This window comes from Nannobrachium achirus, assembly GCF_963921795.1.
Source record: "Nannobrachium achirus genome assembly, chromosome: 11".
Taxonomy (NCBI): Eukaryota; Metazoa; Chordata; class Actinopteri; order Myctophiformes; family Myctophidae; genus Nannobrachium; species Nannobrachium achirus.
In genome coordinates this window covers 9,693,158-9,712,162 of record NC_137820.1, presented here as the reverse complement: position 1 = coordinate 9,712,162, position 19,005 = coordinate 9,693,158, and the positions used below count along the sequence as shown (strand labels likewise).

Below are 19,005 nucleotides of genomic sequence, written 5' to 3'. Positions count from 1 at the left end.
TTCTTTTTCACACATTATCTAATCAATAATCAGAGTATAGGAGCGGTAGTGCACCAGTAACACAATTGCAACATCCCTTGCTCTATTCAAACTGTAGACCTATGTTGCATGTCTTAACCCATCTCCGCTCTCACCTTCCTGTCTCTGCAATCTGTCTAAATTAAGCAATGAAGCACTAGCTTTGCTTTTGCAAAATATGCAGTCCATGTCATGAAAATCTGAAAATGACACTCCAGTTGAACAATATTACCAACCCTGTATACTAATACTATAGGTCCTATAGGATAATGTGTGGTGCATTCACAAGTGTGCACTGCATCACAGTGTTGTGGTCACTCACCCAGTAAAGGGTGGTTAGTTGCATGGAGGTGTCATGCACTACAAGCTGCATTGTGAGCTTGTAGATCTGCTATTCTGGGTGCATGACACCAGTGCGCAACCAAGTGTATAATATGCCATGCATGCACTGTCTCGAACAACTCTTTTGCTGTATCTCCGTTAAAAGCCTCATTGAAGCACAAAACAACGCTCAATGACTGTAGCTTTTGTTTGTTTTCCCCCAATTGCATGTCTACAGTATAAGGTCGATACTGTTTTTGTCTCATGTATGTAACAATGAAAACCCTTGACAAGTATGATTTTGTTTTGAAGGGAGTTCACTGGCTTCCAGTTGGAGTAACACAGCAGGGTATAGCTCTTAGCCTATGCCTTATTGTAACTTAGTGTGTGGCCTTAAGGGGAGCAAATGCTAATTTCGTGCAAATTTGTCTTAAACCGCCAAGTTTTGCACAGATGTAGCCCAGGGCATGCTCTAATGATTTAGCTAGGGCGCCCGAGTTTGCGACCTTTGGGGTCCCCACAGCGGCCAAATCAAGTTGTCTGAAGGAAGCCGAACAAAAATACGTTTTACTCTTATGTACCTGTACAAAAGATGTAACAATAAAGTACAACCTTGAACCTTGAAGTTGGGCTCCCATCGACTTTCTATACAGGAGGAAAATACCCAGAAAAACATTTTTTTTTCTGGGTATTTAAGTAGGATGTGTGGGGTCTAACTAGGGGTTTGTCATGATGCTGAATCTATTGCAAGCATTTGTTTTGCACAAAAAACATTCCATGGGCTACAAATGGCCCCAGAAAACGATGGTTTAGTGATGAAAAGTGATGACTCATCACTTTTCATCACTAATCACAGTTTTGTGGGCGTTTTCTAAATCATTAGAGCATGCCCTGGGCTACACCTGTGCAAAATTTGGCGCTTTAAGACAAATTTGCACAAAATTTGCAATTGCTCCCCTTAAGGCCCCACACTAACTGGAAGGAGTGCCAGCTTCAAACACTTGCGCTCATTGCACTGGCTGGGAGAACCTGAGAGTGCAACGTACTGTAAACAAGAAACATCCTGCCCTCCCTCGACAAGCCCCTGCGTCTGCGATAAGCCCTAAAAATATGCTCAAAACATGCATGCTCAGACGATAAAGATGATGAAGTGAAACTGGAGAAGGGTAGAGCTGTGAAGGGAAGGGGAGTGTGGCCAGGGCAGTAACCGGGATTGGTGGGACAGTAGTGCCTTGGACTAGGCAGGTATTGTACAGCCAAGGAAACCAGTTTGTCACTGTAGCCGTGTAGTGTTAGGTTTATGCCAGTGTTTGAACACAAAGGAAAAGAGGGCTACGTACCCACAGACCCACATCAGTCAAAACACGACAGCAAACAGGTAAAATGAACTCCCAAGAAGCTTTTATTTTACATTCGGTGTTGGTATCGGTGTTGCGCTATATCGCTAGTGAATTGTATGATGTTTTTTCAACAACAGTGACTTGAGCTTGAGCGCTTTAATGCATTCCCAGCAAAGGATTGGCTGCTTGTGTAAACATGGCAGTTGTGGTGCTACGAGAGTTATTAATTTGCCAGTGTTTATTCATGTCCCTCCCTCTGTACTCAGTAACATTCAAAACCCAGTTCGTTGTTCACCGTATTCTATTTATAACTCTGTAACACCAGCAACGGAATCTTGTTTAGCTGACTGTGAAAAAAGCACGGACCGTAACAAGTTGCATTGGCAATTTCTATACAGAAACATACAGGGTTCCCACGGTCATGGAATTCCTGGAAATATTTTGAAATTAGAAAAATATTTTTCCAGTACTGAAAAAGTTTTGGGATTTATCAAGGGTCCTGGAAGGTCCTGGAAAAAATAGCTATGCGTTGTCTTTGGTTATTGATTGTGTTAATACCTCTGAAATGACAAATTAAACATGGGCCAAATTGTCAAATATCAGAAATCAGAAATTTTGAAAATAGCCGATCTACATGCTCACAACGCCTCGCAACGCGAGGCGTTGTGAGCATGTAGATCTGCTATTTTCACAATAGAACCGTGTTGTACAAAATTCCTCAACTCTTAGTGCTCGTCAGGGTGCCGGGGTCCCCAGTTAAAACATGATTATTTCGGGGGTCACGGCCTGAAAGGGTTGAGAACCACTGGCATACACCATAGACATAGAAAGGTAGACGCCTCCTTCGGCTAGGGGGCGTATGCATTGAGCAACTAAGGGAATCTTCATCGTTTCCGTGTTCATCGCTTCCGTGTGCGTCACACCTACGGAAGTCGGTAAGCCAATCAGAGACAGGTGGGGGCTGATCTTTACGTATGCAGCCTGTAAGAACAGCTGAGCAGCGCAACGTCAGAACTGGCTCTGTTGAATTGAATTGTGGTCCTTGGATAAGTCACGGAAAAGGCACGCTGTGATTGGCCAGTAGTCACTTTGACTGACAGCGTTCCCTTAGTTTTTCCAGGAAGTCCGGACTAGAACTTTTGCACATTGCTCCAATTAACTGCAGAGGCGAACGAGGCATCTAGCTCTTTATATCTGTGGCATACACTACCTGTCTTTGGGCATTGCGCATAGGAGTAAGCCACTCGTTATTGAGCTGCCTGAATTATTGTTATATAGTCCTGGAAATTGGGTTAAATATTCTGGAAAAGTTTTGGAAATTAATTGGTAAAATGTGTGGGAACCCTGCAGGGACGGACTGGGACTAAAATTCAGCCCTGGCATCTTGGCCAGACCAGCCCCCACAACCAACGCGCGCAAAGATACTCTACCGGTCGAGGGCGGCACATATAAATACACAAGTGTTTAACCACAACTTTTACAGACAACAAATGATAATACACAACTACACAATCCATAAATTGTATAACATACAGTTCTCACCACCAAACAGCGGAGTATGAACATGATTAGTGCCAAAATGTGTCAGAACTTTGGCTATTTTCTTTCTTTTCTTTTTTTTTTACACCAGCCCCCCCAGCCCCCTAGCCTACCAGCCCACCGGGCAAATGCCCTGTATGCCAGATGGCCAGCCCGCCCCTGGAACCCTGAACATAGCACTTGACAAGACCAGACATGGGGTCAGTTTTGCTCTCTGAAGTGCCGAGAAATAATCCATTTAAATTGCAGTGGGTACAAAATAGTCGTTGGTCTTTTATTCTTGAAGGACAGATGGCCCAGAGGGCTGGGCCCTTTGCCAGGACCTAGCTCTCAAAAGAGTTGACCCAGATTTGTACCCAGGCCACTTCATTATGTGTGCAACAGTTAACCCATTCAGAACAGGTACACAAGCGAGCTTGTAGATCTGCTATTTTTGAAAAATCGTGAATTTTTACCTGATTCTATAATTGTCTTTTGAATCCTTCGAAGGTTTTTTGAAAAACCTTTGTTTCTATTAGTCTGTTCTTGAGAGACTATACTATGTCAGTGGTTCTCAAACCTTTTCGTGTGAAGGACCCCCAAAATGATATTTATTTGGCCACGGACCCGCATCTCAAAATATCTAGTTCCAGGGACCCCCCCAGAAGCAAATTTTGAGTTACAAACGTTCGCTTTAAAAATACATATATTCAAAGATTTGCACACATTTTCACGACTTTTTCAAAAATAGCAGATCTACAAGCTCGCAGCGCGGCACTCGGTGCCGCGCTGTGAGCTTGTATATCTGCTATTTTTCCACTGGTTAAAGCATTCAATAATTCTAGGCCTTAGCAAATGAATCAATTTAATTGACAATAAAATAGATATTTTTAAATTATTATAATTTGTATACAGAGTAGCAGAAATACCATCTGCAGATCTACAAGATCACAACCGAGGCACAACACGTTGCAAATGCTCGTGAGCTTGCAGAGCAGCTATGTTCAGCATTTTTTGCTCACATGTTGTCCCTGTTGGCCAAGGATCAAATCCTATATGAGCTTCCTGCCCCACTTACAGACTCCCTTTCCTCCTGACTCCCTTCTATGGCACGCAGCTATCAACAAAGGAAAGTTTAGTTGACCTAACTGCCTGCCGCAGCTGTACTCAAACCTTTTATTAATCCAAGAAGTGCAGCTGACCTTTGTATTGCCTTCTTCAGAACAACTCACAAATATTGCAAGCAGTGGCGTCAGTTCAGAAAAAGGTAAGGTATGGCAACATGACTGGTGTCTTGCACCCGCGCGAAGGCGCGCGTGCAAGACACCAGTCATGTTGCCATACCTTAGCAACAGGCATGATACATTTATTTTAAGAAGTACATTCTATTTTTTTTTCCCAAAAACATTTCTATGGTTTCTTGGGCTGGATATGGCAGTCTGGAACAGTTGTTCAAGTGCAGCTAAACTTGACATGATATAGTAAACGTGCCACAATTAACAATAATGCATTGCACCTGTGCAGCTGACCTGCGTAACCTGGGAATATACCATTCTATCAAGATGGGGAGAATAAAAGTGTGGAGAATATAATTATAATACCTTGTTAAATTTTGCATTTGTAGTTATTTTACTGTAATTTAACAACATAACCAGCACAGACAGACAATGAGACATTCATGGATTTATATTTTAAAGTAACTTGTATTCTCCCCCCTGGACCCCAGGGTATGGCAGCTGCATACCCCTGCCATACCCAATTGCAATTGACGCCCCTGATTGCAAGAACAGCAGTTAGTCTTCCAGTATTCCGAACAACTGGCACTGCAGGAGTGCAGTTACGAACTTACGAGAGGCATGCTTAGAGAGCAAGGGTGTCTCGTTCCCTCCCTTGTTGCCCACACTGAGCTTGCGAACCAACCGCTGCCTCGTCCATGTGAGGGGAGCCAGTTGTGACATACTTGCTTGTATTAGCAGGTGACCCTGACGCCACACAACACCCCAAAATAGAGGGGTAGAGGGACACCCAAGACAGCAACAGCCAACAGCTGAATCATACATGAGAGATTCTCAGCAACACCGAGCAGATAAAAAGCCCTGCTAAGTCAAGAGAGAGGCAGACATTAGAGTGGCAACTCATAGAGAGACATCATCATAGACACAAAGATAGAGTCCAGGCTGATAGACAGCCCTGAGAGGACTATTTGAGAGAGGGCAGAGAAACACAACCAGAGGTACAACAAAGAGCCAGGCTAGTCACTGAAGTTCTGGGCATCAGGGTTGTTCAGAGATAGCCCAAATAAGGCACACAACAACAGAGACTGAGAAGTTCACTTCCACTTAACTCGAGACTCAGTTCAGTGGCAGAGAGAATCAGACATGATCCGAAACGGAGTAGAAGGTAAGAGACAGATGTTTATACTGAATAGTAACCTCAAACCTTTTTAGGCCGCGGCCCGCAAAAATAAACATATATGAACTGGGGACCCCCACCCTGACAGGCACTTGGAATTGTAAGTGTTACATTTAATGTGACTCGGTTCCACAGACATTTTGTGAAAATAGCAGATCTACATGCTCACAACGCCTCGTAGTGTGAGGCGTTGTGAGCATGTAGATCTGCTATTTTCACAATGTTCGCCTCTTGCTTACTTAATATTTAACAGTTTGGCCAGTTTGGTATTAAAACGGTCTTGAAAATCGTCACTTTATAAAAGTGCAGATACCTTGTATACACTTATGTGTTTGTTTACCCTTGAGTGAGACATCTTTTTTTTTACATTAAGCTAATCATCTGGGAACCCCACAAAATAATTTCGGGGGTCCCGACCCCAAGTTTGAGAACCACTGGAATAAACCTATGCAGCCTTGTAGTAACAATGGGGCTTGTTTACCTACTGTAGTTCTAGAGTGGTCATTATTTTTGGGCCATGTATTAATTTTATGGGTTGGGGAAGTTGAGGATCTCTCGTATGCGACAGACTGTTGGCTCACTCAATGCTTCCGCCTAACGGTTATAGGAAGCACTGAAAATGCGATAAAAATAAAGGGGATGTCCCACCTGCCCCCCACTTCCGTTTCACCTTTACAGTCGCGTAAATAAGTCCTACTGAATATGATTTATGCACAGGGACGTGCTGGGCCCCTGATTCAGCCCGGGAAAAAAAGAGTTGTAGAGGCCCTCATTGCACGCTATAGAGAGAGATCTCTTTCTATAGCGCTGCTGCTACTCAAAGATTTGCCATTTCAGATCATGACAAGTGACAAGCCAGTGGGCCAATTACTGTACATGAGTTATATTTCGTCGTTGTCGGGTGGAAACCTTATATGTCCAAAACCGTTTGTTTTGTATTTATCATTTTAAAAAATGATTTAAACTAGTGAAAACAGCCGATCTACAAGCACACAACGCCTCGCATCGCCTTGGACCGGCCGGGAATGAACCGGCCGTTCGGGAGTTGTCCCGATTTTCCCAATGGCCAGCACGTCCCTGAGCATACCTGACATGCTGCTTAGCAGAAACTGAATTTATTTTTAAAACATATTTTCATTGACGGAAATGACAAACAGATGACAGCTTCCTGTCGTAACTTTTGTGAGGCACAGTTACAGGCTCTCTGAAGTGCTTATACAAACATCACAACTATCTAGTAAAACGCTTGTTAAAATATCCTAATATACCCTGACTAAGAGGCTGTCTGACTGTAAGGTCAGGGTTCTATAAATGGGATATGTGGCTTGAAAAGGTATCGTCTATGAGACAGCACAGTTGCTCCTGCAGGGACATGCATGCACGTGCAAGAAAAGGCTCGTCAGGAATGCGGGCTTGTCAAAGGCGAGTGTGTTGACTGGCAGGCATGAAAAAAAAGGGCCCTTGTGGGGGCCAGGCCAGGGGTTCAAGGCATCAACAGCAAAAGGCGCCTGGGATTGTTGAAAGCTCCGGGATGGATAGAGTTGCATGTCAGTATTTGGTGGGAGAGTGAAAGTCAACAACATCGGACAGTTTGTGACTTGATACAGTCCTGCTGAATGTCCCAACTCTGTGTTAATTCACATTGTGACATTAACGTGAATTACGCCACTGGCTAAAGGCACCTCTTAAAGGATAACTTTGTTTTTTTACAACAAGGGTTCATATTTTAGATTGTAATTAGAGAAAATAAAAAGTGAGTGTTAAAATGTTTTCATTTGCTTTGTTCTATTGTTTTATCGTGTTTACTGTGCTAAAATGTGGGGCATGTGTACGCATGGGGGCATGCGTACAAGTGGCTAAATATGTCTTTTTAGACACAATAAGCCAGCAGTTTCTTTATTGCTATTTACAGTAACACTTCTTGCCCCCATAAGTCACATCCAACCATGAAAGGTTGCGTTGTATCTTGGGAATGGGCTTATTCTGTGTAAAATGACATATTTAGCCACTTGTACGCATGCCCCCAACCACTGAAATAAGAATCTCTAAAACAATAGAAAGAAGTAAATGAAATAATTTTAACACTCATCTTTTATATTCTTTAATTACAATCTAAAATATGAACCCTTGTTGTAAAAAACTAAAGTTGTCCTTTAACCGCATCAATGTCGGCAGCGGAAAGCATCTGTTACCGACAGGGAGCTTTTTCGGCAAGAGATACCTGTCGTCGATAACGTTGTCGGGACCAGAGTTGTTTTTGACAACAAATTTAGTTTTAGTTTTAGTCATAGTCTTTTGAATAAAATGTAATTTAGTTTTAGTTTTAGTCATAGTCTTTTGAATAAAATGTAATTTAGTTTTAGTTTTAGTCATAGTCTTTTGAATAAAATGTAATTTAGTTTTAGTTTTAGTCATAGTCTTTTGAATAAAATGTAATTTAGTTTTAGTCAGTCTTTTGAATAAAATGTAATTTAGTTTTAGTCATAATTTAGTCACCTGAAAAGTTTTAGTTTTAGTCTAATTTTAGTCGACTAAATATCATGAGATTTTAGGCGACTAAATATACATTTGATTTAGTCAACTAAAATGTATTTTGGCAGGCCTTGACGGCATCGTAACGACTGATTTTACACTTGGTTGCATGCTGAAAATAGCCGATCTACAAGCTCGCAGCGCGACGCGTTGTGAGCTTGTAGATCAGCTATTTTCAGCACGCAACACCTGAGAGCAACCAAACATAAAATGACTCTCTTCTCCACTGGTCCCTCCCTAATGTTTTAGTCTGGTTTTTATCTTGTTGACGAAATTGTCAACATATTTAGTCTTAGTTTTAGTCATCACAGCTTAGTTTTTATTTCGTTTTTTATTTCGTTTTCGTCAGTGAAAAAAACGCAGTCGACAAACATTTTTCGTCATAGTTTTAGTCGACGAAATCAACACTGGTCGGGACCCGTTGAAGTCTTGTGACGTCTTTTTCTAGGATTCGGTAGAATTGAGGGGGTTGTAGAGTGGACAGTTTGCTACTGCCTCAGAACCATGCAAGCCTAAACAATCCAGAGACATTTTCCTGTCGCACATTTTAACTAAATACCATATTCTCAATCTAAACTCTCAATCACTATACCAATTGACTCCAAAGCAAGCTAGTAATGGTGCTGCTGTTTTTTTTAAGTGACACACATTCAGATGCAACCCTGACTATATTGTTATTATATCGTCAATATAATATCACAGCAAGGCGGGTGTGCTTGTAGATCATGTATTTTCACCAATTTAGATTGTTTTAATAATAATAATTGTCCATGGTCGAGGGTATCACGGTTTAAAATAACCACACATCTCTGATCATGGTATGTTGGAACAGAGGTGCTAACATCCCAACGGCTTAGACCGTAGGTTAAATATAGCGTCAGGCCGTCAGCATAGTGAACAAGCTATGCCACATACTCATAATACTACACTGTAGCACAGGCAGGGGCTACGTATATTATACTTACCCTACCCAGGGGTGAAAGTGGTTTGAAATTCTTGCCGGAACTGTCATAAATTGGCCGCGTGGCGAAGCTGCGCGGCCGGAAAAAATTGGGAGGCTCTAACCCCCCAAAACCCCTGAAATGCATAGAAAAATGCATTTTGGAACAGTAAAACACTACAGGTCCTACACCTGAATTAGGCAACACACTTACTGTAACATGAAACATGATTGAAATCCTAAATGAAATATCTATAATAAGCCTCTTCATATTGTTCATTGTTCCATACAGAAGGGTAAGCATATATATATATTATTATATTTATTATATTATTACCCATATTATTATTAATATTATTATAACCAGTTATCTAAAGTAACTAAGTACATTTACTAAAGTAGTGTATTTAAGTACAGGTTTTAAGTATAGCCTAGCCTACTTTACTGGAGTATTTCCAATAGACCTACTTTTAATTCTACTCCACTGTCTATTCTGCATCTAGCTTAAGGCCGCATCCATGCAGGCACAGACAGACACAATGAGTCCTCCTAGAGATGGGATGTATGGCTCTTTGAAGTGAGCCGGATCTCTGGGATCAGTTCCTTTCAAAGAGCCGTTCAAAAGACGGCCACTGTTCATTAGAAAGGAACGGCTCCCTACTGTGAACCGAATCATATCGTTCATTTCAAAGAGCCGTTCAAAAGACTTGATTCGTTCGCGAACGTCCCACCTCTATTAGCTCCGTGCGCTCCGTGTCAAACAAACACTGAAACGCAAACAGACTGGATCACACTGACCTACACAAACCCACGGGAATAATTTAGAAGCCCTTTATCAGAAAATATAACTAGTAACACTTGTGTAGCCTACTGTATGTTAATCTGACTTTGGTATAGGCTATTGTTTTCTTCCTGGACGTGTGTTTGTGGCAGGTTTAACATGGGATTTTGACAGCTGGCTTCTCCTCGTCTTAACGGAACGCCGTTCCGGCCCCAAATGTTTTAACGGAACGGGGGTTCCGGCCGTTCCGGCTCACTTTCACCACTGACCCTACCCCAGTGTAAATATAATAACAGATTATGAGTGTACTGTACAGGCTTTAACTGTGTACACTACATTCGTATTATAATATAGTATTTAAAGGACAACTTTCGTTTTTTACAACAAGGGTTCATATTTTAGATTGTAATTAAAGAATATAAAAGATGAGTGTTAAAATTACGTAATTTACTTCTTTCTATTGTATTAGAGATTCTTATTTCAGTGGTTGGGGGCATGCGTACAAGTGGCTAAATATGTCATTTTACACAGAATAAGCCCATTCCCAAGATACAACGCAACCTTTCATGGTTGGTTGTGACTTATGGGGGCTAGAAGTGTTACAGTAAATAGCAATAAAGAAACTGCTGGCTTATAGTGTCTAAAAAGACATATTTAGCCACTTGTACGCATGCCCCCATGCGTACGCATGCCCCACATTTTAGCACGGTAAATGCGATAAAACAATAGAACAAAGCAAATGAAAACATTTTAACACTCACTTTTTCTTTTCTCTAATTACAATCTAAAATATGAACCCTTGTTGTAAAAGAACAAAGTTGTCCTTTAATGGTATTGCAAATATAGTAGGTGCACAGTACATTATAATAAATATAGTTGTAAAGCTACAGTATATGTTAATTGTATAAGGAAGCAATGCAGCCTATAACAGTAAATGTATTTAAATTATATTTACTTAAAGGAGCTATACAACTTTTTCATTGTAGGGCCGATACTTTGTTTACATCCTAGTCTATAGACTAGAATGTAAACAAAGTGTCGGTCTGACAATGGCCAAAATGATTCAAATATTAAAATACCTCTATTGCCAGACAGGACATGAAAATATCGGTGAGTAGAATATGTGCTATTAATAGGACCAGTAATGGGCACAGTATAAGTAGGCCTACAGCCCAGAATTCTTTCACTGAAAATAAACACAACCGCTTTCCCAATGCAAGGTTCTGGGAAACCAAATGCATGGTATGAATTATGAAACACTTTATTTTACAGTAAAGGTTTTCTGTAATAATGAAATGCCACCCAAAATTCTCATGTATGGTCCTACTTCATTTAATCGATTTAATAGATTACTGTATCAGGATCCAACACTGACCTAAAATATATTAACTCATTCTGTGCCAATCACGTGTATACACGTGATATATTAGCGCATCCCACAGTGCCAATCACGTGTATACACGTGATTCAAAAAAAAAAAAAAAAAAAACTTTTTTTTGAAAAAAAATTTTTTAAATTTTTTTTTTGGACCCCATCAAAACTAGTGAACATGATTTCAATCGCGATTTTGCTTGTTTAACCCCCATACAACCCCCATACAACTCAGGTAGCAGACCTCCAAGCTCACAACAGTGTAAAACATAATGGCTATTATCTCAAGAATGCCTGAACGGATTTCCAATCGGATTTTTTTGTTTGAAAGCTGTGAACAAACTGCACAAACCCACAACAATGCAATCCAGGATTGCATTGGATTTTTTAGAGCTCATTCTTCTCTGTTTTTTTCCCATGCATGAGGTGTGCAAGGTTTAATCATGGCTAAGTTGACGAAAATAAGGCTTTTAAAATGCTTGGTAGCCAATAGCTAACTTCAAGCTAACTTCATCCTCTTCCTGTACATGCACAAAGGAAAGTGTTTAGGCAAGTCATGGCTGCAGGGCTTCTGCATATACCAGCATATCTCTATGGGATTGTCTGTGGCACACTTGGCCCCCTCTAGTGGTGAAAGGGTGGCATTAAATGAGTTAATACCCATGTTATATTCGTATATTCGTAAGCTATTACAACTTGATTTCTTTATGTACAGTAGTAAACCATGTCCTCTTGAGTATTTTGTGGTCCCCAGAAACATGCCCTTTTGGTCTCACAAATGCAGAGTTCCCACTTCCCATCGTTATTATTGTGTCACAACCACTGATCAGTAGTTGTGTTTATTGGAACCTACTTAAGAAGCTGGCAGCACAAGCAGCCAGAAAGACGAGCAGCCCTGCAACTGGAGCTGAGAGCAGGGACGTGCTGGTCATTGGGAAAAGCGGGACAACTCCCGAGCGGCCGGTTCATTCCCGGCCGGTCCAGGCCGGCTATTTGAAAAAATAAAATAAAAAAAATGTCGGCCTTCGTTCCGTTTTGGGGGCTGGGCGGCCAAAAAAGTAAATCGTCACTGTCGGGCAGAAACCTTGTATCTCCAAGTTTCAGATTTGTACATTTTTTCGCAAAGCAAAGCCCTGCTTCATCATACAAGGCCGTTGCACAAAAGTAGTGAAAACAGCAGATCTACAAGCACACAACGCCTCGTTGTGTGCTTGTAGATCGACTGTTTTCACTAGTTTAAATAATTTTTAAAATGATAAATACAAAACAAACGGTTTTGGACATACAAGGTTTCCACCCGACAACGACGAAATATAACTCATGTAATTGGCCCACTGGCTTGTCACTTGTCATGATCTGAAATGGCAAATCTTTGAGTAGCAGCAGCGCTATAGAGACAGATCTCTCTATAGCGTGCAATGAGGGCCTCTCCAACTCTTTTTCCCGGGCTGAATCAGGGGCCCAGCACGTCCCTGAGCTGAGGTGTTGTTCACCCCTACACCCAGACTGTTACCCAATATACTTGGCTGTCATGTTTTACTGTTGGGCATTTGTGACTACGACCACTAAGATAATGTTTGGTTAGCTTGTTTGCCACCTTTCAAGCCTGCTAATGACAGCATAATATAGGGTTGCTTCATTTAATTTTCCTTATGATATACCAGTGTATAATAAATAAATAGTATAGCCTACACGGGTATACGTTCTGATTCTCAAGCCGATTGTTGTGTTGAAGTAAAGACATGCCTAGTATCGTCATTGTCGGGTGGAAACCTTTTATGTCCAAAACCGTTCGTTTTGTATGTATCACCTAAAATATTTACTAAACTAGCATCGCAAGGCGTTGTGTGCTTGTAGATCGGCTGTTTTCACTAGTTTTGTGCGACGATCTTGTATGATGAAGCAGGGCTTTGCTTTACCAAACCAACATACTTTTCTATTTCTATGATGTGAAGTATAAATATAAAAACAAACCTTTTGGCTAATAAAGCTAAAGAATTGGTGCCAACAGTCTGCAAAAGGTCATCACGTCGTGTTGATGCATGTGTTGAAAAGGTCCAGGAGATCAAGTACACTCCTGACTTCAGTTTCCGTGGCTCAGTGTGTTTAGCATATGGAACTGGAGATGTGGAGATTGTGAGTTCAAGACCTCTGTCAAAAATTGCCCCTCAAAAGCCAAGATGATGAATTTATGGGCTGGTGCATTTTATTGTGTGTGCGTCACAGGGCAGCCCGTGCCCTATACAAATACACATGGATTGAGGGCAATGCACACACACACACACACACACACACACACACACACACACACACACACCTTACAGTTGCCCTTTGACTAACTTGCCGGCCGGCGTGGAAATGACTGGGGGGAGTGTTGTTCATGAACATTGTTCTTAATAACGTATTTATTTCCCAATATTTTAATGTGTGAAGTGTTTTGCATTGTGGTGGTGGTAATCGTGGGTGTTTAATTATGATGGGGTGGCACCTGTCTCTCCTGCAGTGCTCTGGTGATCCCCTGAGTGGGGGAAGGTACCAAGTGCTAGAGCAGGAGGGGTGACTTTATGTTCAAGAGCTCTTATGTTATGTTGTATGCTCCTATCTTCATGTTGTGTGGCGCCTGAAGTGTATCTATAATATATTGGAATTGGTTTAGCAAAACCGCATAATTGTGTAAGTCAACTCATGGGCCGTAGTTTGCCGTTATTGAGTAAAGTGGTTACCAATTGCTCTAACTGTTGCTTGGTTTAGTCTTGCCTGGTATAAGATGGAGGCTGCAGGGCCAGTGATTCAGTTGGGTTTTGGGAAGCAAGGTGGTAACACCCAAGGAGAGCTGCCAGGAAGCCCATATGATAGGGTTTATTGCCTGTTAACAGTTTCTTAAGTTTTGGGTTGTTTCCTAATTTGTTTTCTAGTTTCCATCTCGTCTTTTTGTCAATTTGTCGTTAGTGTTTTGTTTGTTCAAGGCCTTGCCACTGTTCATACTTTGTCATCTGGGAAAAATAAAACACCCTAAAGGCCTAAAAGGTATTTTTGGACAACTTTTTTGGAGCCTTGGCTGCTAGGGCAACCTACAGTGTGTTATTTGTGTCAGATTGCAATCCGCTGAACTGAAATGCAGATGTTGTAATGTAAACATTGAAATCCACAAATGTGACACTTTATGAACACTGGATCATGTTATTAGGATCCAACAACACAGACCTATTATTATTATTATTCATATCACAAATATGTCTGTCCTGATTGCCAATGGTGAGTACTAACAATTTTAGTAAAATTGTCTGTGCTGGTGGTCTAACAGTTTTTGAATCATCTCTACGGTTATTGAGAAATGTCCACGGGAAGCTTTTTAGCATGTTGTAGCAATGCTAATGATAACGAATGGTAACCGTTACTATCTGTTGACCCCCTCCTATTTTTGAGTGTGAAGTTTTTGGGGTCGAGTGCAGAGGATCCTAAATGCCAGGCCTCCTGTAAATGCTAGGCTTGGATCAAGTTGTTTTGTGGTTATCTGATTCAGTCGATATTAATCAGCAGATATGGATATAGGCAGCCTGTGCTCCCAAAAAGAATTCCCTCAGAAACCATGGGCGTCACTGGTATGGTAGGCCCTTGCGAATGGTATACGCGAGCGAATACGGTATCAGCTATCTGTGGTCCTCTACTTCTGTCGCCCTTGCTCAGACCACACACACTTTAATTGCATCTTGCACGTTGTGATGACACTAATAGTGGCACTAATCTGGCATAAACACCACACACAGACTGACAAGGTGAAAAGGAACTCAATACCAGTCACATTGTCACAGCTGGTAAAAAAAGACCACTGTTGCTGACCACTCTGTGATTTAAATGAACAGTGTGGCCAAGCCATCCGAGACACTTTGCAAAAGTGAAATGTGAAAGAAATAATATCCACAATATATGCTGTATGCAGAATATTCAGGAATTTTATTTCCTTGGCCTACTGGCAATGTGCACAAGAAATTTGCCTCTGGCTCGGACAGCCGTCTGGGCACCTAGGCTGCTAATCCAGCCTGACAGTGTGTCGCGGGTTCGAGTCCCGCCGATCCCGACAACGTTTGTGACACCACCCATCTCTCTCCCCATTTCCTGTCAGTATATCTATCAAATAAAGGCTGAAAAAGGCCCAAAAATATATTTAAAAAAAAGATTCACACTGATCAATCAAATTGAGAGATTAGTCTCAGCCTCATATACATATCATATACATCCTCCCACCCCCTCCATCTTGAGATCTTCAGTTACTGGAGTAAGAGAGGAAATTACCGTTTTGCCTACCCAGGACGGAGATGCGAGAGACTGCGAGAGTCTTTTGTACCGGCTGCTCTCAAGCTGTACAACGAGACACACAACGGTCGATTGACAAGGACTACCTTCCTAACGTAGGACGACGGTAGCCTTTTTTTCTTTACAGGAACTATATCTACACTGACTTTGACCTCCAAGGACCTTCCAGGGAGGGTGTTTTTTGTGCGTCATGCCGCATCACCCTTTCTTGTTTATTTTCATTTTCTTTTGCTAGTTGTTTTTATCGCTCTGACCTTTGGACACTGCACTATTAGGTTGTGTTAGTAGTTTTTTTTTATTATTTCTGCTTGTGTTTGACATGATGTAGAGATACTTGTTGCACTGACACAGCTAGCATTGACTGTTATGGTCACTTTGATTTGGGCACTGTATTATATTGATAGTCGTGCTTTAAGACACTATGTATATATATTATTCGTTCCCTTTCCTGTTGTACCTTGTGCTCTTACTGTAATTACTGTACTCGGTACTCTGTTCTTGTTCTGTTCTTTTTTATCTTTGCGACCGTCAGGTCGCATTTACTACCAAAATCTCCACCAGGTGTCCGTGCGTCAGTCCGTCACACCTCACACGTCACACTTTTGCCCTGCTCATATCTCCACAACCGTGGCCCCGACCCATGCCACATTTTGCACACACACTCCTTCCCTGCCAAACTACAACCTCCAAGGACCCCCGGAGCTTCAGGGACCCCCAGGTCCCTGGGGGACCCCCACTCCTCCACCAGGTGTCCGTGCGTCAGTCCGTCACACCTCACACGTCACACTTTTGCCCTGCTCATATCTCCACAACCCTGGCCCCGATCCATGCCACATTTTGCACACACACTCCTTCCCTGCCAAACTACAACCTCCAAGGACCCCCGGAGCTTCAGGGACCCCCAGGTCCCTGGGGGACCCCCAGGTGTAAAAAATGACAAAATGTGCAAACATTACCAAATGACCACCCCAACGGGCCTGCTCACGGGGAATTCCTGGGGACCACCCACTACTGGTGCTCCACAACGGATGCAAAAGTGGTGATGCCCCCAGTGGAGGACCCCCTCCACTGCAGCTCACATCAAATGCCGTAACTCGGGCTAGGAGCGTCCGGGAGAGCTGGGGACGGTACCTATTCGTCCGCCAAGGCAACGCGGAGACCCCACCCCTCATTTCTCACATGGCCCTCTTCTAGCGCCACCTGCAGGCCGATTTTTAAAACACATTTTTGGACACTGCTCCTACAGTTTTTGCCCTAAAATCACGCAAATCGCTACACAGTATGTCTACACTCATCCCATCAACATGAATCTGTCCCATATAGCGCCACCTTCAGGCCGATTTTTAAAAACACATTTTTGGACACTGCTCCTACAGATTTTGCCCTAAAATCACGGGAATCACTACACAGCATGTCTACACTCATGTCATCAACATGGATCAGGAAGATTTTGGAAAAACCCATTTTTGCCCTATTTGTGGAGATAAGCCACCTACGGTCGCTTATCTCCCGATTAGGGAGTCTTACTGGTTGTCATACTTCTCTGTAACTTTGTAAATAACCTTATACTGCTGTGCTGCCTCAGGGCAACTAATTTTCCCCCTTGGGATAATAAAGGTATCTATCTATACAGACAGACAGACAACACTGACACACACAGCTGTACCTTATCTTATGTAGAGCATTCAGTGATTGCGACCGTAGGGAGCTACTTACTGTAGAAACCTCCACCGGCTGTCTGTGAGTGAGTCCGTCACACGTCACACGTCACACTTTTCCCTGCTTATATCTCCACAACCGTTGCCCCGATCCATGCCAGATTTTACACACACACTCCTTGCCTGCCAAACTACAACCTCCAAGGACCCCCGGAGCCCCAGGGACCCCCAGGTCCCTGGGGGAACCCCCAGCTGTAAAAAATGACCAAATGTGCAAAAATGACCAAATGACCACCCCAACGGGGCTGCTCACGGGGAATTCCCGGGGACCACCGACTCCTGGTGCTCCAGAACGGATGCAAAAGTGGTGGCGCCCCCAGTGGAGGACCCCCTGCCACTGCAGCGCACATAAAATGCCGTAACTCGGGCTAGGAGCGTCCGGGAGAGCCGGGGCCGGTACCTATTCGTCCGCCAAGGCAACGCGGAGACCCCACCCCTCATTTCTCACATGGCCCTATTGTAGCGCCACCTTCAGGCCGATTTTTAAAACACATTTTTGGACACTGCTCCTACAGTTTTTGCCCTAAAATCACAAATATCACTACACAGCATGTCTACACTCATGTCATCAACATGGATCAGATCAAAACAAATTTTTGCCCTATTTGTGGAGATAAGCCACCTACGGTCGCTTATCTCCCGTTTAGGGAGTCTTACTGATTATTATTCTTTCTATCCACCTCAGAGATGCCAAGGTTGTTCCCCAAGATCTCGCTGAGCGAGGTGGACGAAAACGTGCGCCTGCTGGCGGAGAAGGTGTATGCCTCGGCCCTGAAGGAGGAGGACAACAAGGAGGTGCTGGCCATGTTCAACGTGCCAGAGGACTGCCCCATCGGCCTCCACCAGGACCGCGAGCACGAGCTCCAGAAGGAGCTGGAGGAGTCGGCCGAGTCGGTCAAGAAGTAAGAATTAATCATCTTTTAGCTGGGGACCCCCCCCCCCCCACCCACCCTGACGAGCACTAAGATTTGAGGCATTACATTTTGTACAACACGGTTCTATTGTGAAAATAGCAGATCTACATGCATTGTGAGGCGTCGTGAGCATGTAGACCGGCTATTTTCCCAATTTCTGCCTCTAATTTTAGAGGTATTAAAAAGTCCTTAAATTGTCACTTAAAAACTTGCAGATATACCCTCTATACACTTAAACTTTATGTTGGTTTGTTTACTGTTGAGTGAGAAAACAATGTTGCACATGATGCTAATCATCTGGGGACCCCCCTGGGGGTCCCGACTCACAGGTTGAGAACCACTGCTATTAGGGCATAGCAGTGGTCGTGGTTTACTGGTGCCACTAAAAAAACCTCCCATTCGTTTTCCCCATAGACTTTTACAAAAATATTTAAAACAATTATTTTAAAGAGGTGGTGCCATGATCCCCCCCCCCCCCCCCCCCCCCTCTAAAACATGATTATCAGGTATTATGATTATACTAGAAGGAAGATTCTTTCCAAAAAAGTGTACAGAAAGAGTTAAAATTATGTTTTTATGTGGCCACACCCACCAGTTCATTGGTATGCGTGGTTGTCATGGTGGGTGGTGACCCAGCTGAAGTTAGCCACACCCACGTATGTTGGGTGAATGGTAATTAGGGGAGGGGTTGATTCTGTGATGTAATAAGTATGTGTGTTTTTGGACCGGCACGTTTGACCCCACAAGGTGGCAGCCTACAGCTAAAACCCAAATAGAAAGGCAATACATAATTGCTCATAACAACCACACCAGGGGGTCTAATGAA

At 42.8% G+C, this 19,005-nt stretch overlaps 1 protein-coding gene across 1 annotated transcript in view; it reads left to right on the top strand.

Annotated features, from left to right (window-relative positions):
* The first annotated feature begins 1,534 nt into the window (after window positions 1-1,534).
* ampd3b (adenosine monophosphate deaminase 3b) overlaps window positions 1,535-19,005 on the top strand; it is a 37,816-nt gene continuing 20,345 nt past the window's right edge. Inside the window, exons 1-2 of the mRNA XM_080736638.1 lie at window positions 1,535-1,717; window positions 17,951-18,167. Coding sequence (XP_080592764.1) covers window positions 17,953-18,167 — 215 coding nt within the window. The 5' untranslated portion in view covers window positions 1,535-1,717; window positions 17,951-17,952. The remainder of the gene's footprint in view (window positions 1,718-17,950; window positions 18,168-19,005) is intronic.